At 46.4% G+C, this 14824-nt stretch overlaps 1 protein-coding gene across 1 annotated transcript; it reads left to right on the top strand.

Annotated features, from left to right (window-relative positions):
• Positions 1-11326: 11326 nt before the first annotated feature.
• On the top strand, positions 11327-12697 carry INAFM2 (InaF motif containing 2). Its single transcript, XM_064513328.1, has one exon. The coding sequence runs from the start codon at positions 11585-11587 to the stop codon at positions 12038-12040; it is 456 nt and encodes a 151-aa protein (XP_064369398.1). The 5' UTR covers positions 11327-11584; the 3' UTR covers positions 12041-12697.
• The last annotated feature ends 2127 nt before the right edge of the window (positions 12698-14824 follow it).

Here is a 14824-nt window from a genome sequence, read left to right as displayed (position 1 = left end):
GCACTTTGAGCAGGATTTACTCTAACTGCTCATCATCTCTTTCCTGGAAGGCACATCACCTGGTTTATTCCCATGCTACAGCCACTTCATTCCAAAGCCTTGTGCCTCTTTTGCTTTCCGCCCTTACCTTCACCTACACCCCACCACCTACTACGAGAGTTGGGGTATGAAGAAATTTCCTATTTTTTTCTGGGTTCCTTATCTCCCCTTTCTTACCTATCCAGCAGTGTCTACCTCCCCCAGTCAAAGTGCACACAGAAGCAAAGTACACAGCATCTCCCTTCAGAGATTTTACAGGACAGAGCTTGTAGAGAGTAATTCTAAGCCATGCTGTCTATTTAACTACCTTGACTAGATGTCTCCCAGGTTTTAGCAAATTACACTGTAACCCCAACCCAAACGTTTTGCTAGCACGCACACTTCTGCAGAAATCTAAGAAATCTGTTCCGGTATTGTGCTATTATAATTCTACCTTGCAACGTGTAATACTGACCTCTAGTGAATGAGCTGTTGTATTGCATATGTAGCCTTTAGCATTGCCTTCAGACGCCGGCAATAAATTTGCAGTCAGGTGAAACCACAAGTCCACCTCGTTACTCCTTTTTCTCTTTTGCACTGTGAACCCTGGGAATCCCGAAAGGATTAGTGAGACCAGTAAGACCATAAAGGCCAGTATGTTCTCACCATACCTGGAGAGGAGAACTGCTGAGCTGTGTGTGTCAGGGTATACTACACATCCTGCTTTGTGCCCAAACCACAAAGGCAAAGGATTCATGACAGCTCTCAGCTGATAGTGTGACTCTAAAGCTTGATCTGCAGAGCTCTGGGCTATTAGATCTGAGGACAGTGGGCTACTGCACAGAAAGACAAGTGGCCACAGATGCCACAATACTGCAAGAGCAGTGAGATACTGCATAAAAAGCAAAAGACAGTCCACCAACCACTGAGCCGCAGTTTGGTCCAAAATGAACCTATTCACTAGGTGGAAATATTCAGCACTCAGTTATGCCTTCAAGGTTGCTGGAATTGGTTTCTGCATATTTCTAAACCATATAGCTGACAGGGTGCGAGTGTGCTGCAACACTATTTATGTATCGTAGACATTACTGCAGAAGACATATAATTGCTGCACATACATGACTGAAGCCTGCAATTCCCGAACACCTCTATTGCTAGCAAAAGAATGGAACTTCTCAAGACAAGTCATGAACAGAGCAGCAAGGATGGATAAAGAGCAGCACATTTGACAGAACGTGCCAGTCTTGTGTTACCTTGCAGCAACTGAGCAGCATGAAGGAGAACGTGAGTTGTATCCAATCCAAAAGTGAATGCATCTAATTGCCCAGTGTTGTTTGCCTACAGAATAAAGTATTGAACTGGAAATCAGGACACTGGGGGGTAAGCCCATCTCTGTTCTTGACCTTGTCAACCTTTCTTTAAACTGTACCAGCCCAACTTATTTCAACACTACACAGGCTGTCTTTTTCTGTGGAGGTATTTGCTGCCCACCACAACCTTGGTTGAGACCTCTCAGTACTGCTCTAATATTTTTGCCATGCTCACATCATTGTTTCCGCTTATCACAGTGCGCCCAGGCTCAGGTACTGAGCAGGCTTTGACTTTTCACATCCAGAGAGCTCCAAGGCAGCCTCTTAACACAGGATTTCTGGGGTAAGGTAGCAGATTAGTCCAGTCCACAGGGCAGGCTTGAATCCATGCTTATGTGGATTATGTGGAGTAGGTATGTCTGCACACACAGGTTTAGAAAGACATGAGTTCCTCGGCTGAGAAGCAAAGGATACTAGCCCCAGCACCAAGCTAAGGCAGGTAATGTGGCCTTCAGCTCATGGCTGGCTTTTTGTCATCCAGTGCAGAATAGAAGCAGCAGAGCTCACCTTTGCCTGCTCTCTCCCAGAGAGGTGTATCCAGTACAGACATGGCTATGCCTAACACCTTTCCTCTGCCTGTCCCTCACAGTGCCAGAAGGAGAAATGCACTGATAAGCAAATGCTTTATATCTTGAAATGAGGTTTGTCACTGTGCTGCTCTGCTCAGTGTCTAGCATGTAAATACTGTCACAGCATCCCTCAACTGCTTCAAGCTCGAAGAACTGTCATAAAATAAATGTGAGTTAAGGGATTATTTACTTTTAAGCCAGGACCACAGAATAGTGCAAATGCACTAAGCTTTCTACATGGATTTTAACACCTGTGTCCATATACATAAGCCCCAAGGCACTGATTTTCAAAGGCAAAGAGCACCAATGAATCCCATTCAAGAGACAGGCTCCCATTTCAGGCTACACCACTGAAACAATACTATTCAGAGTCTAGGATGAAAGAAAAATCAAAAGTTGGCTTTAAACCTTCCTTACACTGCCCCTACCAGCTGACTCCAAGTTACAACAGCCTCAAACTGTTGCATATGAACCACTCTGTCTACTCAGCAAATGGAGCTGAATAAATTTTAGCCGTGGTCTTCCCTAATCCATCCACACTGAAACACACTGTAGTTCTCCATCTGCTAGACAGAAAATCTACTTTAGAAAAGGATTCTGTTATAGCCAGACTTAATCTTCCACTATTTCCCTCATTGCAAAGCTCTTTGCAAACTGCATCCAGAACAATTCACCTTTTCAGCATGAAATGTTCTTGTGAAGTAACCAGAAATTCAAGTTTAGTCCAGCATTAACAAATGCATTTTCCACATTTTCCATCTGAAATTGCAGAGGAAAAAATCAAGTATGCAGGTAGGTCTACAGCCTCCATTGTTTTTAAGTGCAAAAATCAGAGATTTGCAAGCTTTGAGGGCCAAGGACCACTTTCAGCTCTCACATGGTTTCTCATGGATCTTGTCATAGCATTGAAGCTGCTGAAAATGCTCAAAAGACACAATGACCCCAAAGCCCATGGTAACCATTGAATAAAGGTGATTTACATCCGCTGATACCCCCAGCAGCTGTAAAGATGCAGTTTGTCTGAAGCTAAAGGGACAAGACCTCATTCAAACACTGCTTTTGATAAGCACCTGTGGAGAGGACTTGGGTTTTACATCATATCCTAAAGAGATGATGAAGCACATTTTTGTTCTGCTTTTGCAGAAAGATTTGCTCCATTGACATGTCACTGGTGTCTGCAACACTGCTGTGTACACAGGTGGATTACTAACTCAGCCCAATGCTGTCAGCTGATGAACACATGAGTACACACACACACACAGCATGGCCACTGCTTCCTTCCATTGCTTCTCTGAGAAACCTTACCCTGAAATGCCCTTCACTTTACCTTGTTTATTTCTATTTGTGCTTTTACACAGCTTTTCTAGTCTTGACGAATACAATCACTGCAGTATGTTTTAAATTATCTCCTTTCTTTCTAGAGGTCAAAATTAGACCTTGGAAAACGATTTTTTTTTTTTAATTATTTCAGGGTAATCATCAAACAGGGAACAAATAACATGCAAACACACAAAAATGACTACAGATTCTTGGAAAAGAAGAGCTCTCTAGGAAACAACATTTTAACATTGTGTGCGACTCCAGTCACTCTTTCGTTCCCTCAGAAAAACATAGGATCAGGAAGCAGCAGCAAACTGAATGGAAATTTTTATCACAGCATAATGAAGTTTGCCAAGTCTCATACGAGGTTGTTCTCTGGTAACCAAAGGTGGCATCATGTTCATGAACTACAGTGACAAACACAAGGTTGGGTGTACTGGTGGGAATAGATGGTGAAGGCTTCAGCTATTTCCTACACCCTTCATCAGGGACCTATTAGTCGTTATATAGATGTTTACAGCAGTTTAAATTTCACATTGCCTTAGTGTAACTCAGCCAGGACCCAAAATTAAGCTAAGTCAAATTGACTTTGAAGAGCACACTTACTCAGTTTAACTTACTCAGTTAACCAAGAGCTTAGCTGCATTAAGAGCTGGTCCCAAGAGGGCCAGTTATAGCCCTGGAGCAATCATGCACAAATGAACTACTGAAAAAGCACCCTGCTTTGTCCTGGGAAGAAACTATCCTGGTGGAGCAGTGGTAACCCAGGATCACATCAGCTTCAAGGCTGCATCATGAGACTGTGGTTTTCCTGGAGAATCCTGTTCTAGTGCTTGTGGGGGCAATCACAAGTTGGTGCAACTCTGAATAAAATGCTGTCATTCTGCAAGCAATAAAGGCTGTATTTTCAGTGAAGCTGTATCAGTGCTCCCCAACACATACATGTGTGCACATAGCTCTCTCTCTTTTTCTCTCTCTCTCTCTCTCTATATATATACACACACACACAAATATATATCTTGCTATGTGTGCTAGAGAGAAACACAACACACATGTTCATTTTCCACACACAAAGGAGAGTAATTTCAGTTTCTTCAGACAGACCTTGAAAATCAGAGTAAGAGATGCAAAGACAGATAATATGGCCATCAGCCATCACTGTCCAATTGCTTGAAAAGTGGGGGTTATTTTCAAAATACTTCCCTAAAAACGTTTTGGATGTTAAGTGGGTGCGTGGGTCTACGCGCAAATTTCCTCCTTGCACAATGATTGCTAAAGCACTGATTTTTGACCCCAGACTCCTGCACACTGATTGTGGTTACAGTCACAGGCAACACTGACAGCAACCTCTTGGAATCATGCACTTAGTGCAAATTTCCTCTCCACAAAAGCACTTAGTGCAAATTTCCTCTCCACAAAAGCACTTAGTGCAAATTTCCTCTCCACAAAAGCACTTAGTGCAAATTTCCTCTCCACAAACTCATGCATGAAACACAGAGTGCTAGGAACTCGTGGGACTGTAGAGCTTAACACTCAAGCAAATGCAAAGTTTCTTATTCCAGTGAATGCACAGGGGCACTATCAAGCCACCCTGAGCACCCTTTCTCAATTTTAGAGAGGTGTCATGAAAACAACAGACCAAAGACAATTCATATTATCTTGGAGAATTCCTCTGCCTTCAGAAAGCTGTCTGAGCTCTATCTCTCTACTCAACACTACACCAAACCTCAAATTACCCCAAGTAAAATCAAAGTTTCCCAAATGTTGCAAACACCTCTTTTATAAACTTAGCCAAGCTGCTCTCCTCACTACAGTCTGAATCATTCTTTATTTACATGTGTTTCTAAGCATTAAAAACAAAGCAATAAACCCTTTTCAAACATGCTTTTCCCTCTCTCGGCCCTCAGAATGTTTTCCTACCACATGCTCACTGTCCAAGGTTCTCCTGTAAGTAGGACATACTCTTTATACTGGGCAGATGGTTCACAGAATAATAAAACAGTGCAAAAGGGCCTCACACCAGATTGGCACAAGGTTGACACTGCTGATGCATCACTGCACTGAGCTACCAGGGGCTCTCAGTTCAAGGCTCCTATCCTGACGGAAAATACATCTCCTGCTGTCATATTCAATGCCAAACTCAGCATCACTTTTTCCTGTCTTTTCCACCCATCGTATAACCTCTGTGCCTCACAGTCTAAGTCAGTGCAAGACAGTGGGTTGTGCAGCTTCTGATTTCTCTGTAGTAAGTGAAGTTTGAAGGAATTAAAAGAACATCCCCAATCTCCCTCCATCTGTCATTGGATTAACGAGAGAAACAGCACCTTTCCACATAAGGCAGAGGAGATTTCAAAGTGTGAGAGAAAAATGCCAGAGAGGAACAGAATCAGATATCCTGCTGGCTTCAAACAGGAGAAGGGAACAACAGTGTTAAAAAAAAAAAAAGAAAAAAAAAAGCACGTTTCATTGAAAAGAGCAGAGCTTGAGATATTGTCCCCTAGCAAGGGCAGAGATACCAAGTATGACAGAAGACTCAAGCCTAGGGAAGTATTTGCTCAAGGACTTCAGCCGACAAAAAGAGATGAATTTAACATATCTGTTCTGTACTTCAAACATTAGGAGACAAGTAGGAAGAACTCCTCAATCTCTTCTCCCCAGCACACAGATGCAATCAAGGAGACAGTATGAAGTTTAAAAAGCAACATACAGCCAATAAAAAAAATGATCCTTTACAGAGCCTACAATCTGCCTGCAGAAGTCACACTGCTAGACACCAAGACAAAAAACAGGGCTAGTGTTCAGAAAAGGGATTGTATAGTGTTAGAATAGTGAATAATGATTTTAGAGTTATGCGAGCCAGTATAATCAAAATGCACACCTCAGAACAAGTTGATCATCTGTAGGTGTCACATCAAATTGCCTCCTAATGACTGGATACAGGACGGACAGGCAGAATAGCTATCTTTGCCGAGTTAAAAGCACAGGGCCAGAAGGACTTTGGAAAGCCATCCAGTCTATCCCTTGTCCCAAGGCAGAATCAGCTGTGGCTAAATCACACTGAACTGTTCCAAGAGCTTTAGGGGGCATCCATTAACAGTGGAGACTCAACAACCTCCTAGGCAATCTATTCCAGCGTTTCACTATTCTCAGAGGCAAGGTCTGTACAGAGGTAGTATGTTAAGCCAATAATCTTCCCTTAATTAAGTCTTCTCTGTCCTGAAGCATTAGATACTATCCACTGACTCTGAATGTGGCAGATCAATAATACAAGTTTATTTAGCTACATCCTTAAGGGGCCCTTGTAGAGCAAACTGAGACATCCCACTGCAACAGGTAACAGCAGAATTCAAGCAGCGCTGTTCTGACAGGTAGGTGGAATGCCAAATCTTGAACAATCCATCTCAGCACTTGGATTGTCAACTGAACTCAGACTTAAGGAAATAAGTAGAAGCCTTATAAGTAAATGAGTTTCCTGGTGGACCCTCAAGCCACAGAAGTCAAAAACCAGATGAGCTTATATACAGCAGGACCCCAAAGAGTACAGTGCTTGAACCATGGTGGGAAAAAGACAAGACGTTCACAGCCTATTCACCTGCCCCTTTTTTGGCAGGTCCAGTCCCAGGATGCACCATGTACCCTTAATTCTGTTTGTATCGGGCGAGTGATCTCTTTTGCGTTTTTTAGGCAAAAGCTCAGAGGAGGCTAATTTCCAAACCTTATCTAGTATCTGATATATTCGTTGACTTCACAAGACCTCTCTGTACTCTGCACCCCAGAGCTCTTTTTCCGCACCACAGGAATCTATTCAATGCACAGATTGGTATTCCTGCTAAAACCCAGAGGACAAAAAGAAAATATCGTTACTGCAGCCCTGGCATCCTGGCTCTCACTTGTCTTAAAGGCTGTTGCTAGCAAAGAGCTAAGTTTAGGAACACAAGGCACACACCTTCTGCTAGCTGCCTTGCACTTGAACAAAGGGACCTGGAGAGAAACTTGCATCAATTTGTTCATGGTAAAAAGAAAAGCTTACATCTGACTATGGCAAAAGTCCACAAGGCTTCATACTTAATGAACACATCTCCTGTCTTAACCAGGGCAGAGGCTGCAGAGGGCTTAGCATAGTGAAGAGAGCCTTAAGAATACATAATTTCTTCAATACTATGGTAGAATTGTTTTATTCCGATGAAGAGCAAGTCTGCACTGCAGTCAGAAGGTACACTGCATCTTGAATAGGTGCATCCAAGTTAGCTTTTGTACTATTAGAACCTGTACTAAATGCAGTGGGGAGATACAGACACAAATCTCAAGCCTTATAACTCAAGAATTATTGTTCAGTTTTATAACAACTACATATCTGCAGTCGGGGGGGGGGGGCAAAGGGGAAGAGATCAAAAAGCTGGGAAGGCACGAAAGAGCGTTAAGATAGCATGTGCTGAATTATCTATTGCCATATTTTCTACCTGAAGCAGCTTTAGCTGCTCCTAGAATCTACATTCAAGTGATAAAAGGTATACTCACATCTCAACTACATTGCACTCACCACTTTTGCTGGGGTGGTTTCTATGACACCAGTGCATGTCCTTCATGTATGCAGAAGGACATTCTCCACTAATGGAGAAGGAGCACTATTTACAGTGAGATTTATAAAAAGAGTTTTGGTGGGCAGAGTATAAAAAAGAGCAAAAACAACCAAACAAAAAACCCCAGCACCAGTGAAAGAGCAGAAACCATGTGCACAGAGTTTAAGGAGGACTGGTTTTCCTCCCAGGAGAAGCAAATCTGATCTTGGGGAGGTAGGACTGGGGCAGGTAAGTGTGACTGCTTTTTATTACATGAATCCCAACCACCTCACTGTTACCTTCTACGCCTTTATTTCCTGTATCAACCTGCCATCTCTTTTAAACATCCTTTATCAATACTGACATACTACACATCTGAATACTTAGCAACACCAGGGCTCTGATTTTTGACTTCCAAGTTTTCCACACTACAACAGCGTAAAATTAAATAATAAAGGAGGATATAGCACGTCCATGGACAGATTTAAGAAGCATAAAGAGAAAGATAGCATGGACTAGAAACTCACTAGGCAAAGAGTGTCAAGGCCTTATTCAAACCTGGAAGAACTGCCTGGTTATATCAATCCTCTCTCCCCAAATTCCCAAACTGGATTCAACAAAGAGCATAAGAAAAGGAACTGTGGAAGGTAATATTCACGAGTCTTTCAGGAGAAAGAAAGATAAATCTTTTCAGTAGCAATGCCAGAAGAGATCAAAGAGAGCATAAGAGTTTGGAAGGAACTGATTTCTACACAGATCATTTCAAGGAGAATTCTGAATGGACACAGAGTCATCCAGTGAGACTCGGTGGATCTGTCTTTGCAGCATTCAGTGGCAGGAAGACCAAAGGCCAGCAAGATAAATAAAGACATAATAAATAAATATGTAAACAAAGACATGCAAAGCTTAGAGGACAGGTTAAAATACAGGATGAAGATCTAGGAAAGGATGCTAGACAAGAAAGGGCCAAATTTAGAACCTTAAAAATACTCTGTAGCACAAAAACAATGGGGAACTGAAAAGTCTCTCGTTCAGAGGGATACACTTAAAGCAGAATAAAGGTATGTTAAAGTCATAATGAAATCATAGAATTTTTGTTTAAAATGCAAGGGAAAGATGGAGCAGTGGACAGCTGCTGAATGAAATAAGAGAAACTAGGGGATGAGGCGTTGGCGTTAGCTGACCATTAAGTGAAACCAGCCTGAAGAATTAGTAGAAAATCCATTGTGTAGAAATTGCTATGAACTCATATTTGCCACTTAAATTCAGCATACAGAGCCGAAGGGAACCTGTGTATCGAATCTGTAGAACAACACAGAAGATGCATTTGACTCAAAAAAAGTTATGTCAGTAGGATGCCAACAATCTTAAATCAGATCATGTAATTCCGGTTTATAAAATCTGACTCCAACTAGAGCAAAGCAGTCAGATGCAAACTAGTGTAAGAGAGATAAGGGGCCTGTAGAAAAGTCATAAAACTCTCTAATGAATGTTTCCAAGCATACTGGGTTATACCAACATTTCATAAAAATTAAAATATTTAAGATATAGCATGTCATTAGCTGTAGGTTAAGAAAAGGCTTAATGTTAAACAAGAACAATCCTGTTAATATTAACTCTTTTTAAGCTGTAAGAAGTGTTACCTTTTGCTACATGGCAGAAGACAAACATTTTATTTCACAGTTTCTAAAATGCCATTTATCAGTAATAGAAAGAGGGAATGTACATTGAAGCATGAACAGTTAGGCACCACATCAGACTGCCAACTGCAAAGCACTTTCATGTCACCTCATGTTATCAGTAAGTCCCCTCTGCCCTGAGGAGGCAGTGAATTCGTTGTTACCCTTGCCTGGCAAGACAGCCACAGTGGGATCTACTCACTCCTGTCTGTCTACACTGTGTAGCCATGATTTGCACTGCTACAGGTGAGACTTGCACTGAGGCCAAAAGGCAGGGGGTCTCCAAAGATAGCAAGCAGCACCATGTCACACCCTTTAGCTAGACCACCCTTTTGTCCTTCCCTTCTTACAGCAAGGGCAGGGCCTGGATACAGAACATCCCACATGTGCATAGCTGCTCTCAGCTAAAAGCAGACCAGCTTAAGGGGGTAGGGAAGAATGAGTTTTGCTGGCAAGAGCCAGAGCGGCCACGCTGCTACACTCATCAAAATCAGTCCACTCTGATGGACAGTTTAGTGCCTAAAACATTGCGGTGTTACCCTTTTAAGAAGGATAAGCTGGAGCCCTCAGCTGCCCGCACTCCACAGGTTCATTTCCCCTTTAAGAAGTCCCTCGGCTGTTAGACACCGGGAGCTCCGTGCAGTGCCCACCTGGGGGTTAATGGTGAAAGTGCTGGGGGTCCGGGTGCGCAGGTCCTCGCTACAATGCCACCCCTTTGCACTTATACGCCAAGCCCGGAGCTTTCAGTCAACACAATGTACATTTTGCCAAATTTTAAGTTACTCCTTCTTAGTCGCTAATGTATGTTCTGCCCCATCGCTGCAGGTTCCATGCTTCTTCCTGCAGGAAATTAAGAGGTTTTCCCCTTCTCTCCTAGCCCTCCATTCTTTCTTGCCTGTTAGAAGGAAAAACAAAACACCACACTTAACTTGAAATTCAGTCATTCATTTCCTCTGAGACCTTTCTGGGCAACAAGCATTTCTCCAGCTGCTGTAGCCTCTTTTAGAACCGCCACCTCTTGTAAGCAAAAGGCTTTCAGCCTGACTGTCCTAAGATTTAGGAGAGGGAGAAGAAGAGAATGATTTCAAAAGGAGCTGCTAAATCCTTCCAAAAAGGCAACATCTCTCTCCAGGGTTGGAGGATCCATACCCTGGGTAGGTGTTTCAGCTGTTTTTAGGAAAAAAAAAAAGAAAATGATGCTCTTTGGGGGGGGGGGGGGCTAACAAGCATACAGAGAGTAGTCAGTCCATCTCCTAACAGCAACAACAAGGCTTTAAATAATTTTGTCAGGTTCAGGATCAGCCCAGTTAGCAGGGAACCAAAATAACCTCACCAAAAATTGCTGCTGAGCTAGGCGCATCCTTCAAACTTCACAGAAGCTGCAAGTGGCATGCCATACCCACAGCCAGGGTAGTGTCAAGAAGTGACTCCTCTTTTTGGTAAGAAAGTGGAGGGATATTTCTGACATCCTTCTCCAGCGCTGGGCCAGGGGGGCTTTGCTACACCTGCTGCCCCTGACTAAGGTGTGCCCAAGCACACGAGCTGAAGGCAAAGGGCTAACTAACACACTGCTGGCCTGAGCTAGCTAGGCCCAGGAGAGCACCGCAAAAGCGAGGCAGAGGCCGTTACAGGGGATCACATAGCATAAAAGCCCCCACAGGCCGCAGCCCCCCTCAGACGCCCACGCAGGCCCTAACGGTCGCCGCTCCCCCTCAGGAGCGCGCGCCCCAACGGCCGCGCACGCGCCAATTAAGGGGGAGCGGGGGGGGGGGGAGGAATCGCCCCTTTAAACACACCCCTCCCTACGGACCCCCCATGGGGCCGGGAGCGGGCGGTGTTGCCGCTTTAAGGGCCGCCCCGCCGCGGCGCTGCCCCCCGCCTCCGCGCGTTCGGCGAGCCTGGCGGAGCCGCCGGGCGGCGGGAGCAGCGCGGGCTGCGGCGGCGGCGGCGGAGGAGGCAGCGGCAGCGGCGGCAGCAGCATGTCCTGAGCCGGGCGGGCCGGGCCGAGGCGGCGAGGAGCCCCCACCACGGAGGGGACGGTGGAGCAGCGGGCCAAGGGCCGGGCCCCCATGAAGGAGAAGGAGGCGGGGGCGGAGCGGGGCAAGCCCGCCACTTACACCGGGGACAAGAAGGCGCGCATGGCGGCCAAGACCAACAAGAAGTGGGTGCGCCTGGCCACCGTGCTGGCCTACGTGCTCTCCGTCTCGCTCGCCGCCATCGTGCTCGCCGTCTACTACAGCCTCATCTGGCAGCCGGTGCGCGGCGGCTCCGGCCCCGCCTCGCAGCCCCACGCCGCCGCGGCGCCGCCGCCGCCGCCGGGCCCTGCGGCCAGCGACGGACCTCGGCCCGCCGCGGCCTCGCAGCCCCCCGGCGCGGCCGGACCCACGCGGGAGGCTCTGCCGGCGCCGCCGCGGACGGGCCCCGACCCCGGCCTCGCCGACACGGACCCCCCGGCCGCCTCGGCGCCGCCGCCCGGGGCCGAGGCGGGCGCCGCCGCGCTGCGCCGGCTGCACGGCAGCCGCTGAGGGGAGCAGGGCGCCGCTGCCCGCCCGCCCCGCGGCGGCCGTTAACGGTCGCCCCTCGCGCAGGGAGGCGCGGCGGGAGAGGAGGCCTCGGAGCGCCGCGGCGGCCCGCCGGGCAGGCCCGGCCTCGGGAGAGCGGCTCGCGGCGGGCGGCCGCGCCTCGCGCCGCCCCGGGGCGTCGCGGGGACCGGCGGAGGGGCGGCGCGGCGGCGGAGGACCCGGTTAGGGGGGATCGCGCCTCGGCTCCCCGGCGGCGGGGCGCGGAGCCCCGCAAAGCTCGGGCTGGAGACGGACCCGGCCGAGGGGTCGGCGAGGGAAGGAAGCGTTTTTACCAGTACGACGCCGGTACTTTCCCCCCACCCCGTCTCTCCTCCAAAGGGGATTTTGTGGCTTCGTTTCTCTTCCCTCACCGGGGCTAGCTTCTCCCTTTGAACCCGCGTTGAACTCCTATGCTATTTATGCCGGTCTGTTACCTATACGAGGATATCGGTGTCCACGTTCTTCACTATTTACAAGATCGACTGGGAACAAGATGGATTTGGAGGCTGTAAACCATTAAGTAAAACCGGTTTTGTTTAATAATGAGCATAAACTTATTTAAAAATATGTGAAAGGTAAATTGACTTGTTTACTATATTAAAATATTTTCCCAATATGAAAGTCTCTGTAATACAGTATATTCTCTTTGGGGCAGGGGTAGAGCGCTGGGAGGAGTGTAGGACTGGAAGGACTCCCTGGGTCGCGAAAATGATTCGCCTGCGGTAACAGGCGAACTGTAGCCTTTATGTTGATTCACTTGTCGTTGGTCTTCATAGGTGAGGCTTAGAGAAACCTCCACCAGTCAGATGTGCGTAACTCCTGCTATTCACGGCAACTGTGCATTTGTGAGGAGCGAAGGTTTGCGCTTTCGCAGGAGGAGCGGATGGAGCTCTCGCAGTGAGTGCTGGTGGGCAGCCGCAGTGGCGCGTGGTGCAATGTGCTATTACGTACGCGGTGTCCTGTGCGCTCGTTCTCTCGCCTGCGTGGGGTGGCTGGGCTTACGGATGGTAAGTCTGTAGATCGTGGTACCTCAGTCTCACCTGGGGCCAGTGCCATTGGGAAGTAGGTCTGTGCTAGCCAGCTTGTGGTGTGCGCTGAGCAGATTTCCCTCAGAATGTGATGCTTTCGTGCCATGTAGTCTTCAGAAATGTTCTGCACAGCTGTATTGATAAACAGTGGAAAAAGTGTCCTTTAATAGCTGTGGAATGAGGTCTATCAATGAGTCAACGGTGTAAGATTAAGCCTATTTGGTAACTTTCTGGACATGAGAGCAAGTGGCTTGATGACCTGTGTCATTTTGAGGAGCTTCTGTTCAGGCTGATGATCTCAATTGGATGAGTTCACTGGCGTGCTGGATAGCTTGGCAACCTGACAGTTAAGTGATCACTGGGGCTTAGACTTTCTTCCCTAACGTTGAGGATAAAAATGTGCTCTGATGTGACATACATATTTTAATTGTGCAAATCACAACTGTACTGTAAAACATACGGCACTTCACAAAATTTTTTTTTTAAGTTGAGGGAAATAGAAGTTTCATACCTAAATCTGTATGCCTTAGACTGGTGTCTTAGTTTTGTTAAGCCTGCTCTAACACTTCCTTTGGAGTGTGTTGAAGGTTGAATGGAGACCTAGAACAGAGGGTCTCCAGAAAGAAACTGGGCAAAAGGAAGTGGTTTAGGCGTGCTCTTCACCTTTCTCTGCCAGCTTTCCAGAGAGCATACAGGAAAGTCGGTATGTAGGAAGCAAAAAAGATCACTATTTCAGTCATTCTTGACAAAAGCATGCATGCAATCTTTACCACCTTTCTGCAGGGATGGGAAGTAAAGAAAGCAGGAGGTGGAGGAGATGAAAACCAAAAGCTGCTGCCTTAGCAGATGGTTGCCCTGCCGTACTATTATCCCATGAGATGCTTCTCAACTCTTCCTATTTATGTGCTGTAGTGGCAGGAATGGTGGGCATCCTGACAGCGGCACTCTGTCTTTGGCCAAATGGTTGGTTGGGTTCACTTGTGCTTGTTACGTAGCAGTGGGTGATTTTGTTCCCCTGGCTGTTTTCCCTGTAGCATGTTGATACCTGTGCGCAGGGCTGTCTGATGCATGTAGGTACTCTAGTTCCTGGTGATAATGATGCTGCTTGCAGTTGCTCTCTGGTTGTACAGGGGAAGGTTTTCTGCACTCTAAGGGGGGAAGGAGTAAAGGAGAAAGGAAACAGATCCATTCTTTGGTGCCAGTGGAGTTTAGTTTGTTCCTTTTTTCTGGCACTAAATTCAGAAGTAGTTGGGAAGCATCTCTGGGAGGGAGCTTGTGTTTATCTTTAAAGGAGGTTTTAAAAGTTAAATAAAAGCTAGGAGGAATTATGCTGAGACTGGCATTTCTCGGGTCCTGGGTTGCAGCTCAGAACTGGAGAGTTGGTAGTGGTTTTGAATAGCATACATTGGACGTACATAGACTCTTGGCCTTTTTCAGTTTAAAAACAATTGCTCTCAGAAGACTAATAGAGCATGGCTGTGTAGAGCAGATGGAAGAGGAAGTGAATTGAATTAAATGGGCTGCATGGCCCTTTTCCAGCCTGTCATGTAACTGTGGAAATGCCTTGTATTCAGTAGCAATAACAACTTAAAGCTCTTTACCTGTTTTGTGATGTTGATGGAAAAGGTTCTTTAGGACAGTAACAGTTTTCAGATCCCCTTTACCAAAGGGAATAGACCTGTTGCTAATGGATGCTTCCCTTATTGGTGCTAAAAGTAGT

The sequence above is a fragment of the Dromaius novaehollandiae genome, chromosome 5 (assembly GCF_036370855.1).
Source record: "Dromaius novaehollandiae isolate bDroNov1 chromosome 5, bDroNov1.hap1, whole genome shotgun sequence".
Classification (NCBI taxonomy): Eukaryota; Metazoa; Chordata; class Aves; order Casuariiformes; family Dromaiidae; genus Dromaius; species Dromaius novaehollandiae.
Note: the sequence above shows the minus strand (reverse complement) of the source record. Positions and strands in the feature narration are given on the sequence as shown.